Source organism: Lates calcarifer, linkage group LG9, assembly GCF_001640805.2.
Source record: "Lates calcarifer isolate ASB-BC8 linkage group LG9, TLL_Latcal_v3, whole genome shotgun sequence".
NCBI lineage: Eukaryota > Metazoa > Chordata > Actinopteri > Centropomidae > Lates > Lates calcarifer.
This window is the reverse complement of record NC_066841.1, coordinates 3,559,545-3,580,225: the sequence shown is the minus strand read 5'-3', so window position 1 is coordinate 3,580,225 and position 20,681 is coordinate 3,559,545. Positions and strand designations below refer to the sequence as shown.

The following is a 20,681-nucleotide window of genomic DNA, read 5'->3' as shown; positions in this document are numbered from 1 at the left end:
GATAGATAGACTGCAATGAAAAAACAGAGCCCAAAGTACAACCTTAATGCAACAAAAGTAATTTTTTTACCTACGACCACTGGTATAAATTTAATTATCCGTGTTTTCCAGTTAAGGCTAATTGCATGAACAAGGCTATAAAAGAACCTGTGAACACCACAGCTTTCTCAATTTAGGCCTGAATTGTGTCTAATGCAGCATTATTCACATGGTAAATAATAAGTAAGAAACCAGACTTTGAGAGGGTACAAGAGCATCAATAGGCAACTGAACATAAGGCACAGTTGGAACAAGGATTATCTATAAAAAGTGATGTTTCAGTGAGTGATCATACAATGTGAAAGACACTGAATGGAGTCAGTTTCTACAGACAGAATCCAAGAAGAAAATGATTTCTCTCAAAACTGCAAGAATAAAATTTGCCAAATAATATGAAAAGAAGCTTGATGAATACTTCCATGGTCAGATGAAACCAAAATAAATTATCTGGATCAGTGCAAATACAGTGCCGAGTGTGAAACATGGAGGTGGGAGTGTGCTGATATGGGGCTGCACTGTGAATATAAGTTTGTGTACTCAAACACTGAATGAAAAGATGATTCCTGGTGTCGAGAAACTTGACAGAAGAGGGATTTTCCAACGTGATCAAACCAAACACAAAAATCACACAGCTTTTACAGAAGAAGGATCTGGAACTCCTCTGCATTGTATTTGTATTTACACTTGTACAATGTAAAAGGATCAGAGGTGCATGATCCTTTTTCTGTTTTAATAATAATTTTATAAAGTTTGTTTGTTGTATTAACTGTGCTTATTTGAACCCTGAATTAAATCAACATTTAAAAGAAATCATTAATGTCATGAGGAGCTAAAACGCTGCAGGTAACATTTGAACTGTGAATATCTGCCCTGTCTGCATGTTTAATATTGATGATGTTTGTGCTCTTGGATTTTCATAATTCTGTCTGCATTTGTTAAATCCTGTTTTGATGTTTCCTTCAACAGCAGCAGCACAGAGGGAAGAAAAATTCCCCTCGAGGGACAATAAATCTCTTTTCCTCTGCTTTGGCTACATTACATTAGTCTAAGTTGTTCTTATCAGCAGCTCTTTGACACATAATTTCAGACAGATCTTGTTCTAAGGTTTTTTCCCTCTTTTCCTGCCCTTTTATTGTAAAACACACTATGTACAGTACTGTAGGAAATTCCCTTTATCAGCTATACCATCACCGAAAATTACCATTATACCCTTGCATTCTACAATCACAGCAATTGAGAGAGAGATGTTGAATCTGTACAGGTCACTGCTCCAGGTATCACTATATTTGAACCCAATGATTAACACTTAAAATAATCAGGTGTGTATGCAGAAAACACAGAATAACTGAGATGTGAGAGGAGATGGTGGCCTTTTGGCCCATATGATAAAACAGAAACAGACAACACAGAACAGGTTGTTTGATTTCAACTATTGACTCTTTGACAACATTTCTGCTTTACACTTGATGTTATCCAGCAGGACTCATCTTTTCTTACCAGCAGATTAAAGCTCAACATGCTAAGCCACTTAAGTTTTGCATGTATCTGAGAAATTTTTCAGTCTGTTACTTCTCTTACAACTGTTGTAAAAGTCGAGATGAAAGGAGCACAAAGTCTGACTGGAGGATAAAACTGGCTTAATTTTGATATGGCAATGCAAGGGAGCAGAGGGTGGGAAAAGATAGTACAAATTAGAGTTATATTGAATGTTTCCTCGCTGTTAAACATCTTGGTACTTTTTACTTTTGTATCCCTATAGATCAGATTGCCGACTATCTTTGATGGGAGCTCAGACATGTAGCTCTATATTTCCCCACTGAATAGAGTATGTGGATAGCAGAAATAATCAGGGGAAGCATCCTGCCTCAGATATTCAATACTATTTAAGGAGAAATGCTCTTTTAAAGATTACTTTCATGGCATTTCTGCTTTATTAGACCGCTCAGAGTGAAAAGAGGCAGAGAGGAAATGTAACAAAACAACAAAAGGATCCAGGTCAATTCTAAACCTATTATGGCAGAGCCACCAGGACAGCCCAGAAGCTGCCTTTTCAGATTTTATTTCATATCCTTTTATCTTTTTCTATGAACTGGAGGTGAAATGAATCAAAGTAAATTTTGATTTCAGTACTTTAACATGCTTGCCGTGTTTGGAAATGCTTTTTGTCATGAGTAAAAGAAAAGTGCACAACTCCCTCTAACATCAAAAGCTGGTCATCATCAAACATGATCGAAGATGGCTTTTCTCTCTCTGACGTCTTTTTATAAGATGACAGAAGTCAAAATTTGTTTTGAATCACTAGTTAGTATTATTCCACACATGATGTGGACTAATAAAGAACTGAATAAAAAAGGGAGCCTAAAATCAATCCCTGAGGGACTCCAGGGAGTTTTTAACTTAAAAAAAAAAAAATTTCAGTTCTTCATTAAATTTCTCACTGCTGGGCCAAGAATCCAGGCAATCACTGGAGATGTGTGATCTTCAGAACTGAACTTTTACTCTGTCATCAATTTAAGCATTCTTAAAAACCATTATATTGCAATAATGCTTCTTTGTTGTCTAGAACAAAATGTTTAAAGCTTTTTTTTAATATGCATGCACACACCCAGAGCTTGTATCTCGCCAAGTGTTTTCTTTGTACAGATTTGTTTTGTGCTCTTTCAGCAGGATTGCTTCATCATCAGAGTGGATGGAAAAATCACCTCTGTGCAAATTGAAAATACTTGGCCTTAATCCATCTACGTGTTTGGTACTCTCTTTGGTCCATGTGCATACACAGCTTATATATGAGTGTTTGGATTTGAGTGAAAGAGAAAAAAAGCTAGAAGAGGTTTATTCTAACTAAATCTCCTTAATTATGAGTTTACCAAATGCTTGATGAACCAACAACAACAGGAAAGGGAAGCAGTTAAATACATCCTACAAAATTTGAATAGTGTCCACTTGCCTTTCTGATTAGCTTCATGTGTTGGAACCACAGCTCGGCATGACCTTTTCCCCTCGGCTTTAATTAAATTAAACTGAATCAGGCAGATGTCAACAAAAGGGCACTGGGCAGGACTGACCTTTCTCCTCCCTTAAACCACAGTCAGCAGGCCAAGGTGCAATATGGGAGCTTTCAGTGACTAGACATAGTCTGTCCCTGGAGTCAACCAAATTCACATACATATATTCAAATGCTCACATTTGCATGTGGACCTTAACTTCATGAATTCCTGCAACTGTTTTTTATCAACGTCCTTTCTCGCTGCAAGCACTCGCCAAAATTAACAACAAAGGTTTTCACATGACTTCCTGTTGAAATATAGTGCGGCAGGAGAGCAAAGCAACGTGGTAACATTTACACAGCCTAGTTTTCATTTTCTCTGAGAATGAAGGGCGAGGCAGTGACATCTTGGTGCTGTGATGATTATAGAAGCCTGGAGTGATATAAGCCATCCATCACAGTCACACTGGCCAGATGAAAACCGGCATATAGACACAGACAGTGAAGGCAGTCAGCTGCAGGGTAAGGAGCTGAAGCATAAGCACCAGTGTCATGGACAGTTATGAGGAAGCATCTCCTCCCGTTGAGCACTGATAATCAGAGGCATCTTTAGCTTGTACGAGTCTGTGCCCTGAGGATGTTTGCAACACTATTTAGGATGCACAATGGATCCCTCTGAAGTATCACACAAAGAGGACTCAAATTCAAAGTCAGCTTCTTGGCTCTTTTTGTGATTGGAGAAAGGTTTGCTCAGAATAGGAACAAAGTGGTTTATACTAAAGGTGAATATCTCGATCACAGTTATCGATTTTATGGTAATTATGATGTCCAAGACCTGGTTCACTTTGATCCTGTTCTCAACAGTCACGTAATAACTAAACAATCCGTTTATCTAGAAATAAAGATTCATTCCATGTAACATGTTAAACAACGAAGAACTTGTTGCTGATTCTGAATAACATAACTTAACAATCCAGCTCTCTTTAATCCAAACTATTTAAGACTTATGTGTCTCATGAGTGACAAACAGTTGGCTGCAGGGTGAGCGATAAACTTAAAAATAACAGGATGAGAGAACAAATCAACAAATCACAAGGTTACAGTACTCCATCATGCCAGTATACTCAGCCAATACCACTGCATTAATCAAATTCCACTTTAACACATAACCACCATGATGACCACCTTTATTCATAACAATGAAGCAAAGCCAAGCCAGGGTAACGCAGAAGCCAAAGCACCTGTCTGTTGGCTCCTACATCATTTGCTGTTTCACAAATTAACTGTTGCAACATATGTAAAAGGACATGGTCTACCATCAAAATGTTTTTATAGCAGCTTACACTCACACAGGTCTGCAGGGTCAAAACTGGGCCTCACACTCATCCAGCTCAGTTAGAAGTTCAGAATGTGTCATTATAATTAGAAAGAAAACTACACGAAGGAGAATGTATTTCTATTAAGAGGCAGATCAGCCAGACGTGTTGTTTTTAGTAAATTATCCATTATAGCAATACACTTTAAGTAATTGTGTCAGAAATATATCTATCTATCTATCTATCTATATATATATATATATATATATATATACACAGACATTTCCAAGGCTGGGACCAATTATTGTTTGGAGTTTTTGCTTGATAAATGTCCTGAATGATTAATCAATTGATTTATCAATTCATCATTTCAGCTCTAATGTTCAGCTTCACAGCAAATCAAATTTCTTTTAAAAGGTTTTCAAATGGTACCAGTTTTGTTTTGATAAAATTGTATCCAGACATCCATGAGCCCGATTTTCTGAGAATCCTTTCTCACTCTGCAAAAAAGTCTCAATAAAGGCCTAATTTTTACTTCTGATGATGTTTGTATTCACAACATATGAAACCTACTTTTGATTTGTTTTTACACTTTTCTTTGTTCTGGGAAGCCGCCTGAAAGCAGCATCAGAGTCCACCACAGATTTCCCTTGGGAGAGTAAAGGAAACTCTTACTCTTATTTATCCCTCTGAAACAACACTCTGTCTGGTGAGGGTGCAGCTCAACCAGGCTGTGCTGCTGACACTAAGGAGGGTGCTATAGGATGCTTTCATATATATGACCACACAGGGATCCTGCTGTACAGGATCACACTGTTACACACAATCTGGTGTCCTTTTAGAAGAGGATGTATCTGATCTGAGAGCAGTGCAGCTTTGCCTCCCTGCTGGGAGCTGAACTCTGGTCTCTGGAGACAGCAGCATCTACAGTGCTGCCATTTGCCCTGTGCAAATATAGAAACACTGACAGCAAGGCATGAATAAATCAACATTAGCACCATTTTATGGTTACACATTTGTAGTTTTGATTTCATCAAATGGAAGGGTAAAGAGAGTTGTTTCAACTCTCCAGGTTCTCCATCAACTATTTCAGAAACAGGCAAACGGACAGCTCAAAGTATTCCTTTCACTATATGTCAGAGACAGATTCAATTTGTTCCGCTTCAGACATATAACATACTTCTACTTGTACCCAGTTATTTATCATTTACAGTTAGATATAAAATGATAAGGCTGAAGTGTGAATTATAGTTCACTCGGCTACAAACATTTCAACCTGTGAAATTTACAAATACAATCTCCTGCGGCACCCAGTGTGTATCACCTCAGTCTTCCCCCTATATAGCGATAGAGAAGTGTTTGTATTTTGAGTTGTGACACAGGATTAATGCTTTGTTTAAATGAAGAACGTCTCACTCCGACTCAGAACTTCACACAAAAAACTAAATGCCACATCAACAAATTCATATATGTAGCATGCACTGAGACATCATCTTGCAACAGTGACTTACATCAACAATTCAGTTTCACATTGTTTGTGTCTGGTAAAAGCAAAATGATATTAATTCACACAGCTGCTGTTCATGTCACATCTCTAAAACAAACACGCTGGCCGAGCAGCACATGAAGGCAACCTCTGGTGAGTGGGATGAGTTCAGTTAATTACAGACTATAATTTTGTTTCATACTTGGTTTAACAATAGCAGGCATTTAGTTACACATTTCCATTGGACCTAAAGCAGGCAGCTAGATTTTGTTTTTTATATTCCATACACTTACATACACTGAATATAAATTCCTGTGTAACTGAACATTGTTTACAGAACAGATATTTTAATGATCTCGCCTAGGGCACTAACAATCCCAGAAACTCCAGTGACTGTGCTGCTGATGTCAACAGGAGGGTTATCTTGTATAATTATCTCCTTGGAGATATGATATCTTCTACAGATATGCTCCTGACCCATTTAAAACACTAATTTCTGTGTATTATTTTTCAGTATTAGTGTGTCTCACCTACTTCCTGCCAACCCAAGTGAGTGAGTGCACACACACACACACACACAAACAAACCAAACTGTGTCTGAATGTGGGAGGTTGTCTATGGCTGTGAACTTTCTCCTTCACTTACTCTTTCTCTGGCCTGCCCCCTCATTCTGTCAAGACAGCACCCAGCATTTGGCCCTGCAGGTAAAGCCACGCGTCCACTGGAGCATCCAAATCAACAAAAGCCTGGGTGAAACACATCGCGCCAGACAGGACGATGTGCTTTATTTAGATTTTTTTTTTCCTCCACTGAACCAAGTGTGAATGTTCTTGGTCAGTATTTCTACTCCAAATACCCAGCTACCAGGCACCAAACCACAAGGGGGGAGGGAATTAGGGCAAAACAAACAAACAAAAAAGCGATCTAAGCTTTAGAAACTCAGGTTCAATAGCTTTTACAACAAATTCCTTAAAATGCACAGCACAGCACAAGATGCAGCATTAAGCATTTCATACATACGAAATAAAGAACAGAAAAAACCTGTGTCATATCACGGTCTATTAAAACCTTTTCTGCCTCCTGTCCTTCCTTTCAGCTCTTTTTAATAATACGCCTCTCTACTTGCAAACACTCTACATCAAGATGCCATGCCGAGTGTGTGTGTGTGTGTGTGTGTGAGCCCTTTAATAGGTGTCTGTGTAATTGGCTGGTTGATGGGCTGATCACTAACAGGCATGAGATGAAGGGCTCAGAGGAGACGTCCATCTTCACTCTCCTCTGTTGCCATGTCACCATGACAAACACACCAGTAAGCAAACCAACCAAAGCTTGAAAGATCAGCATGTATCCAGATTTTATCTGTACATCATTCTTTCATTTTGAAAGAAGCCTCTACAAAGTCAGCTAATTCCCTTATCACTATAACAACAGCAAAAGATTGTTTTTGAATGTAGAGCGCTCTACACATTCTGTGATTATACTATAATATCTAACAGCCCTTTCTTAAAACATCTCCCCCTGCTCAGTACTGACGTTTTGAAAATCAATCATTCATTCATTAATTTCTTCAACACCAACTGCCACTTCCCACAGGAAACACTCCCTTTATTCTGAGGTATCCAAATTCAACTCTTTTAACTTTTAAGTGCACAAGCTGTTTCAATAAAACACTGTTTATTTTTCAGGATCTGATGCTAAATTTAAAGGGAGTATAGTCGCAGCATGGCATATCCAACAAATACCACAGGTTCTTTTTAATTTGTTCACATCTTAAAGCAATTATTTTTGACAGCCCATATGGTGAGGAGGAAGGAGGAGAGTAATTTGTTAAAGAATAGTCTAAAGTAATGGAAATGTAATTGTGTAAAGAAAGTGGCTTTTTGCAAAAACTCTCTCACTGTTGTCATGTCATTGTTACAGAATCTCTGAGAAAGTCTCTTTAAAGGAAATTCCACCACTGGTCAGAGATGCCTGTTTTCTAGACAGAGTGAACAGTAGATGTGAGGAGCAAATCTGATCCAAGAATACAGGTCTTCCCCTCTCTGCTCTAATCTGATTCTATCTAATCGTTGACAGGCCTGGTGCTGATACACCCTGATCCCTGATGGCTCCTTGGCACTTTTAATGTATTGCATTAACTCTCCACCAGCTGCTCTGCACCTGACCCTGAGGTCAGACTTCTTTGTAAGGACAGCAGGTGAACAGAACCATTTCCCTCTCAGGAATCAATGTTTTTGTAATGTGAAAAACTTTTCTTCTTCTTTCTGAAAATAATAACCATGATGATAATTCTGTATGGATGCTTAATTAGCACAAGTTCCCACTTTATTGCTAATAACTTGCTAATGATATGTTCCAAGAGGCACCAGGGATTGTTACTGAGTTACTAGGATCCTCTGGGTTGTTGCTAAGATTGTACCAGATGACTGCTTGGGCATTAGAGTGTTATCTGGTGCCCAAGGCCTTCAGTAGTATTTCTAAGTAAACTCTAGGTTCTTAGGTGTTTTTTAATTGGTTGCTAAATGGTTGCTTGGATGTTACTGTGCATCTCTACATGTATGCACATGTTTCCATCTATGGCCATCAACTTCAAGCTTTTGTCCAGCACATACAGTATTCTGGACTCGACTGAATGTATGTAGGGTGACATAAATAATGCAATACAACTGTTTAGAGAACCATGGTACACAGTTGACATGACATGAAGTAATATGGCCAGGCTCAGATTTTAATATACCATACATGTATTAAACGCCAACACTGTGTGAGAAGAGACTGAGAAGAGGCTGGGCATGAGTGAGAGAGAGCGTTATCGTGTATTCCTCAGTAAGATCACCAACGAAGATCTTTCTAATCTAAACTGTCGCAGATTTTATATGATGTTAGATCAAAGTGAGACAGTGAGTCAAAGTGATACCTTGAGTCCTCCACACTCTGCTGCTGATCCCTGGTCCACACCAGTGATGTAAATACCCAAAGCATATTCTGCTCCCCCCCGGATCATCAGTCCGAGAGACCGTCCGTCATCCAAAACCAAGTTGACCTATTAAAGACAGACACAGAAACAAGGGCAGAAGCAGGGGTTAAATATTTGAGATAGTGTGAACCAGACACTCATTAAATATCAACATTTTAAAATGATATTTGCAGCCTCAATTGTGTTGCTTGACGTGCTGCCAGATTTGCCCATGGTGTCGAGCTGTTCACAGTGAAATGGAGATGCGAAACACAATGCAGGGAGGAAATGACAGCCCTGCTCTGAGCTGGGATTTGCGGGCAGAAAATAAAGAGCCTCAAGAGCTACTTAGATGTGGTGACTCACAGCCAATAATGAGGAGGCTGAATCTGCTCTGATTGGAGGAACGACGGTTTGAATTGGTCAATCAGTTTGTTTACGAGGCTCATATGCAATCTGAAAAATGCATTCGTCTATTTATTCATAACATTTTTGCCATTGCTAATTACAACTACTACAATACTCTTAACACTACTATTATGTGTTTCATTGCTAGTCACCTCCACAAGGACTCAGTAATGAGGCAGAAGAAATTTGCTCATAATCCATCTCTTAGATTAAGGAGTGAAGATATTATAACTCATACCCATATGGATTAATGACATCGTCCACTCCCACTATTCTGCTTTCTGCACAAAATCAGACATAACTTTACAAAGTAAAATATGATGCATTTCACGGCAGAGTGGACCTGACACATCCCTCTGAGAATCACTCCAGCAAAGACCTGGAGCAGCACTTGACATACAAAGGAGGAAATTACCTAGACTAAAAGCATCAATGAAGAATTCTTCTCAGACTTTTAGGGTCCTCTAGACACATTATTGCTCGGTTTACAGTCAGCATGCAGCTATCTCTCTCTAAAGAGGGATCTGAAGGATTGCAACAGGTACAAAAATCCAGCCTAAAATCTACACAAATGTAACGTAAACCAGCCAACGTTTTTAGCCAGAGCTGTGTCTTTGTGTTTCTTGTATTAATGATGTTTTGAACTGCATGATTTGTTGCAATCATGCCAGTTTTACCAAAGGTACATTTTTCAGATAATGTGGCAGATAATCTGCTCCCACACACAGTATATAATGGAGTGGCTATAGATATTAAACTCCCTCCCATACCTTGATCTATGAAGGCTTTTAAAATACTTATTTGTGCACTGTTCTGGAGGCTATAGAGTTTGACAAAGGGTTTGTTTGTTTGATAAAACTGCTTATTTTAACCCACTGGCAGTGACTCTGGCAGGTATTATCTGCTCATCTTTGTTTGATGCCTCTGGGTCATAACATCAGCAGTGTCCCTTTACTCTGAAGACATTTGCTTTGGCCCTGGAGCCTATAGCTCTCTTAATTCACTAATCTATTAATGTCAGAGCCATTTTTGTTCGTGGCACACAAGATAACATGCTGATGATTCTTAAATCTTTAGTTACAATAATTAACTTTACTTTTTTCGGGCTCAATAATATCTTAGGATTTTTCCTGTTTTCCACACTTGGTGCCCAAGTGTCTTCACCTGTTTCACACCGAAGCGGTTGTCATTTTCCCATTGAGTGCTGGCAAATCCACCACTATGTTAGCTATCTGCAAAGATGCAAGTACACCTGGCTTTTAATGGGAATGGGAGACAGCACTCTCATTAGTTTATTGCATGTTATGCCCAAAATACACCCATGATTAATTAAGAGACCAAGTACAACCCTTCAGAATCATGTGCCTGGTGCTGTGACCTTGTTTTCCACCATTAAACCAGCAAAAGTAGATTTGTACACACCTTAAGTGCACTTGCTCCATGTGCTTTAGATCACAGCCTTAGACTGTTAAAATGGAGTCCTTAATCTTGGAGAACTGAATAATAGCTCTCAATGACATTAACAGGTGGTCTTGCCTACCTAGCCTCAAGTAGAAATGAATATATTCAATTCTTCAATTTAAAAGCTTCTCCTCCATCTTTCACTAATGGCTACTTGGATGAACTCAACTCAGCATTTCCAAAATATGTACATTTGGAAAGCAAAGAAACCACATTAAAATTTACATTGTCCCCTGGGGAAGGCTCAGCAGTGTGCCAAAATGTAAATTGTACTTCTCCATCACAATGAAGCCCTTCATTACTTGGTTTGATCCTAATGCAGCCGCCTCTTGCCAAGACTGAAAAGGGGAATACATATATCTCATATCTTTATTAAAGAATGTCTGTTTTGTCCCTCTTATTTTCCTGCTGCTGTAGGTTTGGCATCTGGCACAGAAATCTCACTTTCATTCAGTGCATATGGCGCTGCAGTCCCTTTTTTAATAAGTGTCTGCCTACTGGAGGTGAGCCAGCCACCTTTACTCAGTGGGAATATGGAGGCATTCATGTTCTCTTTGACATTTATGCAGGACATGGAGAAGAGTTTTAATTACCATCTCATCCCTTACTCATCCTTCTTTTATTGGCACCACAAAGCAGCTCTTAAGGCTCATAGTGTTCCCTGGCATCAGCTGTTATCATGGAATCAGTTCAGGATGATCTCTCTGTCTAAGGAGTCCCAGTGGTCCACTGTCTGTGAATTCTACCTCAGATTGCATTGCTTACAAAACAGAGAGCCTTTGTTTGGGATAGATAAGTGCATTTAATCACAGACAGGATTCCTGATTATATTGTACATGTTATAATAAGAAAAAAATAGCACTGTGTGTTTGAAAAGAGAAACTGAGTCATTTCCCCTTGTTAATGTCATGAGAGAAGAGCAGCACCTGTAACTATAATGACATGTAGTGCATGCCCAGGAGGCAACTGTGGCAGCTTTGGACAGTGTTTCTAGGAATCAGAACACCAAAGGAATAAATGTAGTTTGAGCCTGTTACTAACTGACATGACAGGACTCTGAATGCTTTTGTTACAGATCCCTCGTGGGACTGGGTTCTCCAGATTCACAAACTAATTTGAGTTTAGCAGACTGCGAATTCTCCACAAGCTGTTCTGTCACTGTAAGACGAGTTTGACACATGCCAGCCAACATCACTCGCAGCATAGGAAAGTAATAGCAGTAGTAGCTCTGACCTTCACATGCTATATATCAAAGACACTGTGTTCTGGTTTGTTTAATGCAGAGCTGCTGGTGATTCTGAAAGAAAGTGGATTGAAAATGTTCAGATGACACAGGTTAAGACTGACTTATCACATATTCACTGAAAATACCTGAGTATCAGAAATGGATATTGATTTATTTTTGAACAGTAGTGGGAGGAATAAAGAAGCTATAATAGCCAAACTAAATTCAGGATTAATATTTTCACAATGTTATCTGCATGGTATTAACTACAGCCTGTATTAATGCAACTGAAGCAGTTAAGATTAATGTGTGGCTCTCAGCTGCTGAAAAATTGAAAGTTCTGGTGTAATAAATCTTTTAAACAGCTCTGACAGCTCCCTCCCTGCAGGTCATGAGGTGGTGACAGGGTGGAGTTTTGTGGGTGGGTGGGTGAAGGTCCAATTACTAGTTATTGTTTTTGCAGTGTCCATCATTTTCTGTCCATCACTTAGTCTAACTATATAATTTACTTTTACTCTTGAGACTACTTTTACTCCAACCAGAGCAGTCTTTAAAAGCCATTAAAACTGTGGTTTGAAAGACGATTCTGCAAATGTGAGACCTATTTGTCATCTCAAATATGCAGACACTCAGTTTTGGTGGCAAGTTTATTGGACATTTCACGTTTCCAAAACAAATGCAGCGTTTTCCCGGAATACAAATGGTTATTCAGTCATGCACAAAAACATGGTGCTGCAGTTATGGGGTCAGAGAGTGAATAGCTACATGACACAGCTGAGTAGAGATTAGAGTCCAGAGACACGGTGCCTCATCAGCAGAGGGGGAAAAAAAAACTCTCCTTAACTAGGCTGAACATGAACAGACACAGTAAAAAGACTTAAAATCCTTGTCTCAGTTTTAAGGTCGGTTCACAGCATGATGCCTCATACAGAGGCAAAATTTTAGTTGATGCCTTCAGAAAAAGTTTTTAGGATATTTGTTACTGTATTTATGATTTATGGATGAAACACTTCTAGACTCTGTTGCTTACTTTAGCTTAATTTAGCTTGCCTTTTCACATTCGTCATGAATATTTGATTTTACATTTTTCTTTTCTAGCACTAACTTCTGAAGTTTTAAGAAATTATCCATGCAAGTAACATGTTGGTTACAGAAAATGTTAAAAGTGCCTAATGGATGTAAGGGAGTGCAAATGTTTTGAATGAATTAATGTCATGGCTGACTCTGAAAGATTTTAAATCATGACTCATCATACACAATCCTGGGTACATGTTATTCAAACTTTGAATATTTTTACTTCTCCCCTGATAATATTATTCCTTTGAATGTGCAGCTGAGATTTTTTTTTTTTTAAAGGAGAAACTCCACACATTATTCCAACACTCCAGTGTTTAGCTGCCCACATGAAGTCTCACCTTCTTCTCGTCTCCCTCCTGCAGTAGCTGCATGTTGCTGCGTCGCTGGCTGTCAGTTCTTCTCAGTGTGGCACTGCGATGCTCAGGCAGGTCTGGAGGTGGAGACACACTTCGGCCCTGAGGGTCAACCCACGTATAAACATGATTGGTGACGTAGCCGCCAGGAATCCGCCCGACTGAACGCACAGAGAGGTTAAGCTTTTTACTGCCCTTCAGCACCTGAGGAGAAGAGGAGAGGAGGAGAGGAGAGGAGGAGAGGAGGAGAGGAGAGGAGGAGGAGGAGAGGAATTCAGGCCACATTATAAACACAACTCAAAAATGTATATTTCCCAGAACAACATACATGAGTTCAGGTTTAGGGAGCAAAGACTACAAACAAATCAACGAATCTAATTTTAGAAGGCCACATACATACTTGCATGAGATTATATCAGTGTAGCTGTGTTTCTCTTTAATAGTGAATATTAAAGAAAATGGGCCAAAAGGAATATGTGGCAGAAAATTAAAGATCACAGAGAAACAGGCAAATTTTGCAGTGCTTCTCCACCTCCCAAAAACCCCCAAATGACCAGACTCTCTCTCTCTCTCTCACACACACACACACACAATAACAAACACATTTCTAACACATTCCTACTGAAAATTGCTGTTAGCTGTGCCTCATTGCCTTCTGATAGCCTGCTGTATGTGCAGTCCCTCTGCAGATCAATGTATTCCCGTGTGCCCGCTGGTCTGGAGAAATCAAACTGAATGGGGTTGAAAGTCTAACTGATCAAACAATCTGTGTGCACCACCAACACGGCCTTCATCTCAGACCAAAAACTGTCACAGACGTTTCTGATTTACTGATATTACTCCAAGACAGTGCACTCACGTCATGGGTGTGACGCTTTAACTGGTCAGTTTAGGAGTTTTAAAAGGAACAGGAAGTTCTCAGTGTGGAGGTGTTTCATATACAGTATTATGCTATTACATCCTCCAGCTTCTACTGGGGTAACTTCAAGTGTTTCCACATGTTAAACAGGTTCATGAAGCACATAATCAAAGGTTTAGAGCTAAATGTAGTTGGGTACAAAGCCTTCATTACTGCAGCCTAAGGTTCACGTCGTCATTTTATCGTCATACATAGTACAACAATGACGACACATCAGACATCATACTTATTATTTCTGTACTGTGTGGAAAATCAAAGTAAGCAGGTATCAATCTACTTCGTGAATCACATAAGATAATTATTACTTGAGTGCTGTCTGGATATTGCAGGACTGAAGGCCCATCTCCCATGATCCAATACAGTGGATGCAGTGAGATCCATGACCAACACATGAGCATTCCTGCCACTCGTAGCCTTTACTCACAGACAGAGGGGATAAAACTACTTGTATACAGAAAACCACAAACAGTGTGAAGTCCAAAAAGATAATTATCTTTTTAATTTTATTACTCTGGAAAAATTTTAGTGTTGATGACAAAAGTGTCACATCTCTCTGAGCCACCAGACATCACCAGGAGGTGGTGGGACACTAAATTATGAAAAAGCAAAAAGGAGGTGAAATTTCCAAGAAAAAAAGAAAACAAACAAACAAGAGAATCTAAATAAAATGTGAAAGGCAGAGAGACAGTTCTGGGAAGATAGCAGAATACAAAAGTTTAAGTAATAAATATTTCAAAAGTTTAGCTGGTGGTCTGACATCCATCAACGCTTGGCTTGATTTCCTGATAGTACAAAGTGGTAAAGTATATTGAATTCTTGTATACTAACTGCAAAAACGGCACAATGTGAAATATGTGGGACGTACTGCACACTATTATTATGAAACTAGGACAGAGCTATACACAGCCAGTTTCTCTCTTAGCCACTTTGCCAGCCAGCTAAAGAGCATCTCTTTGATTTATAGTCCTAAACAGGCTGTATCATGGCGCGTGCTGGTCTGAGAAATTTAACTGCATTTAGAGGAAATGGAGGAAGAAGGCAAAATGAGCAGTGTTTAGATGCAATGAGAAGCAGGGGGGCCAGGAGTTAGAGCAACATGACACACAAGAAGAGAAGGAAAGATGGAGGGTAATGGAGGCAGCGGAGGGAGGGCAGCAGGTTTAACAGGCTGCTCCATCCTGTGAATAAGAAACAGTGGTAATTGACGAAGCAGCTGTGGTACAGTGGTCCTAATACATCGTCCCTGGAGGAAAGTGCTGATTGTGACACTGGGCTGATGAAGCTCAGCCCTGCTTGCAATCAGAACAAACAGCACCGGGAAAGTAATGGAATATATATAGCGGCGCATAATGGGAAATGGCAATGGCAGGTAAACTGCTTTCAGACGATGCTGCGGAAAAAAACAATACGCTCTCATGAGAGTCCAGGCAATCCATTTCATACACAAAAGCTGACTGCACAAAGCTCAGCTGTAGAGGCCATCCAATTCCATCACTTAGAAATGTGGGAGGTTTAAAGGTAGCCAGTGTCAGGGAAATTATAGTGTAGGAAAATACTTGACATGAGGCATGAGGGATTACAGCAAAAAGCCTGTTTATGTAAGGAGTCTGCATTAAATGGCCCCAATGGTACTTTACTACTTTAATACTTTTTCTGTATTAAACCAGACAACAATCTTTCCTTAACCTGTGCTTTGAGTGCCCAAACATAAATATGGAAATGTTTAATGATAGTAATTGTGTAGTGCAAGATCAATTATTTAAAAAAAAAATTGTGATCATAACCCCGTAATCTGGTAACAATTACATTACCTACAGAATGTATTTGCTGCAGTCTAGTTGTATACAAAAGTAATTTATTTATTACAAATTGAGTATCTAAACCTCTAATGAAAGTCAATGAGATGTATGTAGACTGCTGTACAAACTGAACATGAATTACTGTAATAATATCTGACAAAAAGAAAAATAAAGATCAATTTTTTTGTTAACAATGGGGCTAATTAGATGTGACACAAAGATATCTTTCACGTTTTTCAACAGTGAAAAAACTGAAGAGTTACTGATTGCAAATTCACTATTTATTCGAGGGGAAGCAGTCAATGCATGTCCCACAGTGTTCACAGTCTTCTCTATTTAAAAGCTATTTAAGAAAAGTAGGATTTGTTATCCAGCTCCGTTTTTTTCACAAAAAGAAAGAACTCACTAAATGTGTCTCAACCTACCTGATGTCCTTTTCAAGAACACAAAGTCTCATCTTTCATGAGGACTCAGTTGAGGTTTTGGTTTGGACAGGTGGATTTATGAGAGTTTAAGAAAATGCTCCACCAGTCCTCTGTTAAAAGCATTTCTTCTTTTGCTGCTGGCAGATGATTTGGCTGCAGAGTTGAAACCACTCAACGCTAATTGTTCTTGCTAATTGCACATTTGATAAGTTGTCAAGAACACAGATAACAAACAAGCGCATCAAGACGTGCAAACTCAGTACACACAGTCACACACAAACAAACACATCAACCTGCTAAGACACAGATCAGATGTATGAAAGTGATACAGACTTGGAAAAGTACGAGAAACCAAAAAAGCAGCCGGGCAAATCGCCTTTTACCCTGGTTTATTTACTGCTGTCAGAAAAGATCTGTCAACCACAGGAGATCTGTTTTACACACACAAAAACACACACTGGTGATATTTGTAAGAAAAATCCACTGTTACGAATTCACTTCCACAGTACTACACAAACACAACTTCATGCTAAAATGCTCCATATAAAATATGTCGTACATCACACATGCTTGTAAAGAATGAGGGAAAAAAGTCTCACATTGCATCAATGTGAAAATAACTGCACTAATGCATTTCCTTTATCAAAATGTTATCAAGTAAAGTGGAAGAAAACCCTGATTGTTCTAAATCCAATCAATTACGAACCAATTAACGAACAAACACGCCCACAGGTAAATATACTCAGTCGAACACGTAGGCATGTGAAAAAGGGGCTTTAACAAACATAATCTTAACTCATATTGTTGTTACCACCATTAAACTGATCAGTTAACTGGAAAAGAAACCTGGGAATGTTTCTTCCTGTATCGACTGAGTGACCAAACGCTTACAATAAGTCACATACCAGTCACATAAACACACACACAAAAGGACCCAGGACCCAAAAGGAGCAGCTATCATGGCTGAATGCTGAAACCAATTGCAGAAGTGCTGTAAGATGCATCTTCTCTAATGCCCTGTTCGCACATACAGACTCAAACACCCGAGACGCGACAGCATGCCGTTCATTGTGAATTCAACCTTGAAAACATACTGGCACCACCCAGCACTACTCAAGGACGGAGAAGTGCTTCTTCGCTGCTTCTCTGTGCTGTATTGGCTCTGTTGCTGCCAGACACAGCTCATACTGATTGTTGACTGTTGACTGACTGTTGATGTGCAATATTTATCTTACTGGTTGATCTATTTTTACCTTATTTACTGTTTTCATAGCATCAAGTTCAGATGTTAAAGACGTAATCGCAATGTATTTGTGCAATGTGTGCAAAGAAAGATATTCTCTTATAAAAGCAGCACAACATGACAAAGGTTCAATTTGATGTGCAGTAAATGTCCTCTGATGGGCGAGAGCAACTATCTGGCAACAGGCAATTTAGCTCTTTGTGATTCTTTTATAAAACAGGATGGATGAAACAGAGCTGAGTACGGAGATGATATGCTCAACGCAAGCATGCAAGCTAATGACAAAAGACAAGAGAGAGCCTGCCACTTTAAATTCGTATGTGTGAAAGAGGTATAATGGCGATGAGATGCTGCTTCCAAAAATTTTAAAAGACTGCAGTGATGTGTAAAAATAAATAATGCAATCTTAAATACAAACACAGCAGAAAGCAAAAAGACACCAAACAAAATTAGGAGTACATCTCAGTTTAAAAAGGGTTAGGAGATTAAAGTGACTGGTTACTTTTCTCGCACTGCTACATTGTGGGTTGGGCATAGTGTGTTTGTTCAATTACCACAGCCAGCAGTGACGGCAGGCCTAGTGAGCTCTGGAGAACAAGCGAGCTGTAACAAAAGTGGAATGTGTTTGTTTGATGGCTTGTTGGAAACGTGAGTGCGGCTGGGAGGAAAGCGGATCTGTCAGTGGTGTGAATGGATCATAGCCATCGATGCTGTGCAGCGTTGGCACAATTTTCAAAGTCCGATCCATCTATCAGCTGCGTATGTTTGTGCCTTTGGGGGGAAGTCAAAGCGTGTAACCGGCAGCGAGCGTGCCTGTGAGCCTGTCGATGAAGTGTTTCCCTGACGCTGAGCGAGAGCAAAGAATAAACGCAGGAATCTCGTGTTCTTGTTTCCACATTGGTTCAGTTTGCACGTGTTACTCTGACAAGCAGACCCACAACGTGCCCGTTTCACAGCACACATTGCAGTCACAATACAGCAACAATATGTTTTTACTGTTGGAGGCTAAAGCGCATTAGATATGAAATGTCATTACGAGGTTTAGTTAACAAGCAAGCAGTAAAGGTGGCTACAGTTCAGGTCTGGTGGAACATCAGCAGACAACACACCAGATGTCTCCAGATGCTGTCTGGGTAAGACACAAACTGCAAATGCTTTAACAGCAAATATCAAATAGGATCTTTATTCAGTTTTTTGCCAGCTACTAGCATTTGTCAACCTGCATCTTACTCTCTTATTTTTAGCCCAACTGGAGCCTCTCTTTATCACACCATTGTTTGTTTAACATGAAAACTTAGAAGTATTTCTCATGTTGCATGAGAGCTGCCCAGTTCTCAAGGCACTACTTTCCATGTTTTATTTCGGTTAGACTTAGACTACAGATTGATTTTTGATGATTTGTATTGAGTTCAAGTTCGTTTGCTTGTGCTCACTTTCCTAATCAATGCCATTCTTGCCAGAGTCTGTGTTTCCCAAAACTCCACAACAGATAAAGTGAGTGAACAACCAATAGTCAATAAAGACAAAAATATGACAGTAACACCCTGGTTGACAAATACCAGAAGTTTCATTTCGACTACCTTCTGTATACTGACTGACACACTCGTGACTTGGTGTGTACTGTTTTACCACGTGTGTGAGCCTGCACATGGTCGTTTGTTGGCCATAAAGAAGCAGTTAGGCCCCAGATGAAGTAAACACTTAGAAGGATTAATGAGTAATTGACAAGGCCGCCAACATAGAGACTTAATGGAGCCAAGTCATCAATCACAGGGATTAGCCAGAGGAAAACATCCACAATGCTCTGCCCAAGCCATCTCCGCTAATCCTCCCATTCCCCAATCCATCTCTCACTCTCTGTTTCTCTCGTTAATTTGAATAAATGCCCTGGACCACCTGTACACACACACACTCACACACACATACACACATCACTGCAGGACGCACACAAGATACAAACGACAATGTGACAAGAGTAAATGTGCAGAGTCAAAATGTAGTGATTAACAGATCAGTATAATGTCCACTGCAGTTTTTCCATCTCTCTTTCATTTCAATATTTTCTGCTGTTGAACCCATCCTCCCACCACACTTTAGGAAGTCACTCCCTGAGATATGCATCATAATGCCTACGGTGCTGCTATACTATTGCTATTCATCATTTTCACTGTGAACAGAGAGAGAGATTGATGCTGACTTTCTCCAAATGACAGGGTGGATGCAACAAGAGAGTATAGCTGTTATCACTGTGACTGTGCTGGAGGGAAGGTAACAAAGCAAAATCTAATGAAAGACTTCAAAAAAAGAACTGTCAACACTTACATTTGTAGGAAAGAAAAGGTGGAAAATTACAAATAAAAGGCACAAAACCAGAAAGGTGAGACAGTGGTGAAGACCTGTTGATTGTTTATTGGACCTTTTCCTTTACAGGACCTTGACAGTCCTATATTAGATGGCTACATTAGTACTAGGCATATTTAAATCTATTTAAATGTTGTTAATTGTTTTTTGTATTGTACTTAGCATCACACATTTTCTATTAATCTTTTATAATTGCCTTTTCCCACCCGGCTCCTAATGCATAGGCCATCTGAGAACAGGGTGCTCTCTCTTTCTCTCTTCCATTTTCCTCTTCTTTCTTTTTTTTTACTTGCAGGCCTGGGATGTCTTTTCTGGAGGAGTTTTTCATTGTTTCAGGCTTTGGTGGGACCATGTGCTGTAGTGGGCCTTATGATATTATACTGTATGTAATAATGGGTTATATAAGTAAACCCGATTTGACTTGAGATAATCTGGATTTCTGGAGAAAGCGAAAAGGGTTTTATAATTTTAACATATATCATAGCACATACAGTATCTGTTGGTGAGTTGTGAGTGAAAAGCCATTAAAAAGCAAACTCCAAACAAAAGGAACAGAGGATGAGATTTCAGCGTCTCCCTGCTGTGAGACGACACTGCTACAAAAGTTTCAAAGGGACACACACAGAT

At 39.4% G+C, this 20,681-nt stretch overlaps 1 protein-coding gene across 2 annotated transcripts in view; it reads right to left on the bottom strand.

Annotated features, from left to right (window-relative positions):
* whrna (whirlin a) overlaps positions 1-20,681 on the bottom strand; it is a 112,710-nt gene that overhangs the window by 50,465 nt on the left and 41,564 nt on the right. For both annotated transcript variants that reach the window (XM_018685276.2, XM_018685278.2), the window contains 2 exons: positions 13,293-13,511; positions 8,745-8,870 (listed from right to left, as the gene is read on the bottom strand). In XM_018685276.2, coding sequence (XP_018540792.1) covers positions 8,745-8,870; positions 13,293-13,511 — 345 coding nt within the window. The remainder of the gene's footprint in view (positions 1-8,744; positions 8,871-13,292; positions 13,512-20,681) is intronic.